Source organism: Physeter macrocephalus, chromosome 15 (assembly GCF_002837175.3).
Source record: "Physeter macrocephalus isolate SW-GA chromosome 15, ASM283717v5, whole genome shotgun sequence".
NCBI classification, from domain to species: Eukaryota; Metazoa; Chordata; class Mammalia; order Artiodactyla; family Physeteridae; genus Physeter; species Physeter macrocephalus.
This window is the reverse complement of record NC_041228.1, coordinates 45,618,711-45,625,534: the sequence shown is the minus strand read 5'-3', so window position 1 is coordinate 45,625,534 and position 6,824 is coordinate 45,618,711. Positions and strand designations below refer to the sequence as shown.

The following is a 6,824-nucleotide window of genomic DNA, read 5'->3' as shown; positions in this document are numbered from 1 at the left end:
CATTCTTTTTTTCTTTATTCTGCTCTGCAGTAGTTATTTCCACTTTTTTATCTTCCAGGTCACTTATCCGTTCTTCTGCCTCAGTTTCTTGTACTTTCTCCATTCTATTTCAAAGATTTTGGATCATGTTTACTATCATTATTCTGAATTCTTTTTCAGGTAGACTACGTATTTCCTCTTCATTTGTTTGGTCTGGTGGGTTTTTACCTTGCTCCTTCATCTGCTGTGTGTTTCTCTGTCTTCTCATTTTGCTTAACTTACTGTGTTTGGGGTCTCCTTTTTGCAGGCTGCTGGTTCGTAGTTCCCGTTGCTTTTGGTGTCAGCCTCCAGTGGCTAAAGTTGGTTCAGTGTGTTGTGTAGGCTTCCTGGCGGAGGGGACTGGTGCCTGTGTTCTGGTGGATGAGGCTGGATCTTGTCTTTCTGGTAGCAGGACCACACCCAGTGGTGTGTTTTGGGGTGTCTGTGACCTTATTATGATTTTAGGCCGCCTCTCTGCTAATGGGTGGGGTTGTGCTCCTGTCTTGCTAGTTGTTTGGCAAAGGACGTCCAGCACTGTAGCTTGCTGGTTATTGAGTGCAGCTGGGTCTTAGCGTTGAGATGGTGATCTCTGGGAGAGCTCTTGCCATTTGATATTACATGAAACCGGAAGGTCTCTGGTGGACCAATGTCCTGAACTTGGTTCTTCCACCTCAGAGACACAGGCCTGACACCCAGCTGGTGCACCAAGACCCTGTCAGCCACAAGGCCAACTTCCACTGTCACAAACTTTGGACAAATGTCTTTACTACTGCTCTCAGCAATCTTGTGAGGATGCACTTATTCTCCCCATTTTCAGATGAGGAAACCAGAATTTGGCAAAGTTAAATAACTTGCCCAGTATCACATAGTCAGGCTTTAGTATGGCCAGGACCCAAATCCAAACCTAATTCTCAATAGTGATTTTTTTAAAAGAAATTTTTAAAAAAGAAATCTTTTCACTATCCCCTTCAAGTACATCCCCTAATTGATGTACTTGGTCACTGACTTAATCAATAAAATATAAATGCAAGGAAGATTTATCTTATCCTAGTAGATCAGAAAAATCATAGAAATTCTGGTTAAATGTAATAAATTGGACAAATGCATGCATTTCCATTTCCTTTCCCAAACCTGACTAAAATGACAGTAAATTGTATTTACAAATGTATAATACCATAAGGACAAATAGAATCCAAAGAGAAATGACCTTGAATTTTCAGTCAATGGAAAGCTGATGGAGACTTGGTAACAAACTGAAAGGGATACTGAAACCTAACTGCCTAAAGAGAGATATCCAATGAAAAGCAGGCTGATTCAACTGAAGAACTACAAAATAGTTCAGACCTTGGGACTACAAGGTGCTTTCAAAGATGGGAGTTAGGGGTAGTGATAAAAACAGGAGTATCAGTTCTAGACTCTTCCCTCCATATCACAAAGCCAAAAATCCCTCCCTCTCCAACACATGCAAGAGAAGAGTGATTTATTCTCTCAAAGAAACTGAACTAGAAGGACTGTGAACTTAGGAACACCAGGCACAGCAGAAGGCAAGAATAATATACCATTCTAAAAACAAAGGAGTTAAATTAGTCTACAGTCTGAACAGTAGATAAGACCTTCATCCCTATTATCCTTTCTTAGCTCCTAGAATGCTGTCTCCCAGATATACCTCTTACAAGAGGTCAGAGGATTATTCCATAGAGAAGCTTGCCCTAAAAAAAAAAAAAAGACTTATTGATACTAATAGTTGGCAGTTCTTCAAGAAAAGAGAGAAAGGAGAAGAGGAAGAAGAAAGATGAGGAGGAGGAGGAGAGAGAAGAAGAAAGGAAAAAGGGAGGCAGGGAGGGAGGGAAGGAAGGAAGGAAGGAAGGAAGGAAGGAGAAAATGTTTAGCCCCTGCTGCATACTTAGAGATTCCAATCAGTAACTTGCTCTCATAAATAAATGAGCTTCTCATTAAAACCTCTATCAGAAAAGAAAAACAAATAGAAACAATGGAGAGAAAATAGAGACAAGGCATAAAGAAGAATAATACCTCAGAAAACATAATTAATAGCTTCAGAAAGATGCCATAAAGAAGACAATGTGATTTAGAAAAAAGAAAAATTAATCAGAGGACACAGGAGAACTCTTAGAAATTAAAAATTAATTTAGATCATCTGATATTTAAAATTTTAATTAAGTTTGGAAGACATAGTTGAGGAAATTTCCCTGTAAGTAAAAGAAAAAGCCAAAACTGAAAAATATGCTTTAAAAAAATGAGAGAGAAAGAAAGAGAGTGTGTACATCAATTCAGGTGATCTAATCTCAGGGGTTGTAGAAAGATGGAAGAAAGAAAATGGAGTGGACTATAAAAGGATTCACGGAGTAGCCAGACAATGAGGTCAAAAAGATCCTCCCTAAGGCACATTTTAATACTATTTCAGAACCTTGCAGAAATGAAAGAGGAAAATAAGAGAAAATAAAGAGAGAAAAATAGGTCACATGGAAAGGGTCAGGAGCCACAACAGCAGTTGATCTTCCCATCAACAGTGGAGCAAAGCCCTCAAATTTCTGAGGAAAGAACTGGCAACCTATAATTCTACATCTGGACAAATTATAATGTGAAAATAAGGTTAGATTAAAAACTGTTTAAGAAGTAAAAGGGTTCAAATTTATTTCTCTGCATCTTTTCTCAGAAAGCTAAGAGAGGATGTGCTCCAACAAAATAAAGTAATAAACCAAGAACTATAAGGATGGCAGAGGATCCAACACAGGAAAGAGGTAATATGAATTCCTAAGATAAGGTGAAGGGAAGTCACAGGATGACAGTTTTGTAGGAGGAAGTCTAAATAATAGATTCCCTGACCCATTTGACTATATTGACAGGAATTTTGTAGTTCTATGAAAGAATATGAGAAGAACTAGTGATTTGTACATAAAAAATCAAAACAAATCTAAAAGAGGGAGGGACAATTATTAACAAATCCAAGAAAAATTTAAGAGCCATACAGGAGAGAAGTGTAATATATTACTTGGCTCAGCTGTGAACACAATATACCTAATCATAAAAAATGTAAAGACTAAGTATTAATCATATAAAATATTATAACTCTACTGGGAGTATGAAAGTGGAGAAAAGACTATGAGAGCAGGCAGGGTGGTAAGACTGCTAAATCTTCAACCTGCATTTTACAAAGTAATAGGTAGTATCTAAAACTGCTTAATCAAAAAGAAAAAAATAAGCAAACAATTTAAACACATGTAATTACATACCAGAAGAGCAGCTGAAAGAGTTGAAAGTATTTGGGGGATGAAAATTGGGGTTGTGTTAGGTAAAGAGATGACCACCATTTTCCCTTTAAGCTTTACAGTCCTATTTGACATGTGAAATTATTATACATGAATTACTTTATCAAAAATAAAAATTAGAAGGGAAAAAGAGCAAACAGTCTACACTTTCTTAAGCTCATTCATCCCTTAGTGACAGCACATCTTGTTTATAAACCACTGCAACCTCAGCTCTCCCCATGCCTACACTCTGGAAGGTTCTTTAGTACTTAGGTTCTAAGGAAAATCTTTTGTCTCCTTTGGAGGCTAAATAACAAAAGAAAAGCTGTTCTTATTCTTCCTGATGCGGTAAGTCATTATGAAATTAACATTTTAAAATCAAGCTTAGGGTTAAAGTTACAAGTAGTAAAACAAGAACTCCTATAACTTTTGTTCATATCAAACTACTTATACTTTATTTTTTATCCAATAATTTACCTAATTACGGATACCACAGTTAATTCCTGTTACTCCAAGTTTCATATATAAAAATCAGAAAATTTTTGATAAATTATAATGAGAATATTTCTTGAATCCAGAACAATGAAATAAGGCCACTGCATGAGAGTGTGCATTTTGTGCTCTGCTGAGGAGATGAGGGTAGGAGGTAGATTCAGTTGCTCACTAAGCCATGATACCCAAGTTGCTCTGCCTGGAACACAGTGTTCTTGTTTGTTATTAGCCTACCCTGAGAGGCCCTTTTTGCAAATGAATCAGTCAGGGGATGCACCTTATATGTAATTCACAAACAATGCAGTACATTCTGGTTGCAGCTCTGATTAACTGTCTTTCTAAAAAAGGCTCTATTTTGATCTTTGGATCAATTTGCAGTTAGACAAAACTATAAGGCTATGAGCAGTGGTCAAATCTGTGCGATCAAGACTTACATTTACAGATTGATGTCCCTGTCACAAATGTCTTGTTACGTACCAAGAACGTGTTTCCACAGTGCCCACACACGACTCTTGTACCTTCTGGTTGGACTGGTAATGCAGGTTGAGCTGGCTGTTCTTCAGAAATAAGCATTACTGGGCCAAGGTTAATTATGCGTCTACTGTGGAAACAGAAAGGAAACAACTTCATTATCCCACAAATGGACTGAGAGCCAAACCTACACTATGGGGCCAAAAACATGGAATACAGCATTGAAAATAGGTTATACTTGTTTTATAAATTAAGTGAATTAAATGTCAGCCTTTAGAGCCAAAATCACAGAAAACAGCAATAGTCAATATTTCAAAAGCAAAAAAATTAGTTGGAATTGGACCTAATCAAATCATCTTGGGAACCATTTAACTACTGTTTCCAAGTTCTTATAAATTCAAATCATATCATTCCTTATCTTATCTTACCCTATCTAGGGAGACAACTTGAGTAAAAGACTAAATAAGTTAAAATATTGTATATTAACAGATATATGTGTGCCATAAATGTACCAAAGTGCTGAGTCACAACCAAATTTCTCTGGGTAGGCTGGTAATCCTTAATGTCTGTTTAATTTGAGTGGGACAGAAAGGACAATGGTAGGCTCCTTTCCTTTCCGTTTCCCAGGTTACCATCAGATGGGGTTGCAAATGATTCACATAATGGTCAAAAAGACAGAAAACACAGAAACAAAACACAGTTAAGGTTTTGATATACTCCTATCTGTGCACTTCCATATGCCATTTGGCAGAGGCACATGACTACAGAATTTATTGCATAGCTTATACTCAGCAAAGACTAGTGTAATAACACAATTTGAAGTATACAATGATTACTAAAACACTTCCAACTTAAGATGAAATATGTCAAAGATAAACTAATTGGTTACATTTAATAAAATATAATGAGTCACTGATTTATTACAATCTATTAAGTAGGTATGTAATATCAAGAAAACTTTCATTGCTTATTCAAGAACATTAGTTTACAAATAACTGTAACCAGAGGGGATTCAAGATGGCAGAAGAGTAAGACGTAGAGATCACCTTCCTCCCCACAAATACATCAGAAATACATCTACATGTGAAACAACCCCTACAGAACACCTACTGAACACTGGCAGAAGACCTCAGACCTCCCAAAATGCAAGAAACTCCCCCACGCACCTGGGTAGGGCAAAAGAAAAAAGAATAAACAGAGACAAAAGAATAGGGACAGGACCTGCACCAGTGGGAGGGAGCTGTAAAGGAGGACAGGTTTCCACACACTAGGAAGACCCTTCGTGGGTGGAGACTGTGGGTGGCAGAGGGGGAAAGCTTCAGAACCACAGAGGAGAGAGCAGCAACAGGGGTGTAGAGGGCAAAGTGGAGAGATTCCCACACAGAGGACCAGTGCCGACCAGCACACACCAGCCTGAGCTGCTTGTCTGCTCCCCCATCGGGGCAGGTGGGGGCTGGGAGCTGAGGCTCCAGCTTCGGTCAGATCCCAGAGAGATGACAGGGGTTGTCTGCATGAACACAGCCTGAAGGGGGCTAATGCGCCACAGCTAGCCAGGAGGGAGTCTGGGAAAAGGTGTGGAGCTACCGAAGAGGCAAGAAACTTTTTCTTGCCTCTTTGTTTTGTGGTGCTTGAGGAGACGGGATTAAGAGCAACGCTTAAAGGAGCTCCAGAGACGGACACAAGCCACAGCTATCAGCACAGAACCCAGAGACGGGCATGAGATGCTAAGGCTGCTACTGCAGCCACCAAGAAGCCTGTGTGCAAGCACAGGTCAGGTCACTCTCTACACCTCCCGTCCCAGGAGCCTGTGCAGCCTGCCACTGTCAGGGTCCTGTGATTCAGGGACAACTTCCCCGGGAGAACACACGGCATGCCTCAGGCTATTGCAAAGTCATGACAGCCTCTGCTGCCACAGGCTCGCCCCACATTCCGTACCCCTCCCTCCCACAGCCTGAGTGAGCCAGAGCCCCCAAATCAGCTGCTCCTTTAACCCTGTCCTGTCTGAGCAAAGAATAGACGCCCTCAGGTGACCTAAACTCAGAAGCGGGTCCAAATCCAAAGCTGAACACCAGGAGATGTGTGAACAAAGAAGAGAAAGGGAAATCTCTCCCAGGAGCATCAGAAGCAGCAGATTAAGTCCCGACAGTCAACTTGATGTAACCTGCATCTGTGGCATACCTGAATAGACAATGAATAACAGCAAATTGAGGAGGTGGAAATTGGGAGAAACAATATATATATATAATTTTTCTTCCGTTTTTCACTTCTTGTGAGTGTCTAGGTGTACGCTTCTGTGTGTGATATTGTCTGTATAGCTCTGCTTTTACCATAAGTCCTAGGATTCTGTCTGTCCATTTTTCTTTTTCTTTTTTTAGTAGAGTTTTTAGTGCTTGTTATTACTGGTGGATTTGTTTTGGGGTTTGGTTGCTCTCTCACTTCTTTATTTTTTATTACTTTTTAAATTTTTTAAATAATTTTTTATTTTAATAACTATTTTATTTTGTTTCATTTTGTTTCATTTTATTTGACATCTTTCTTTTCTTTCTTTCTTTCTTTCTTTCTTTCTTTCTTTCTTTC

The 6,824-nt window shown here is 39.1% G+C and overlaps 1 protein-coding gene across 2 annotated transcripts in view; it reads right to left on the bottom strand.

Annotated features, from left to right (window-relative positions):
• Positions 1-6,824, bottom strand: part of PIP4P2 (phosphatidylinositol-4,5-bisphosphate 4-phosphatase 2) — an 88,874-nt gene that overhangs the window by 32,040 nt on the left and 50,010 nt on the right. For both annotated transcript variants that reach the window (XM_024115861.2, XM_024115863.2), the window contains one exon: positions 4,254-4,377. In XM_024115861.2, coding sequence (XP_023971629.1) covers positions 4,254-4,377 — 124 coding nt within the window. The remainder of the gene's footprint in view (positions 1-4,253; positions 4,378-6,824) is intronic.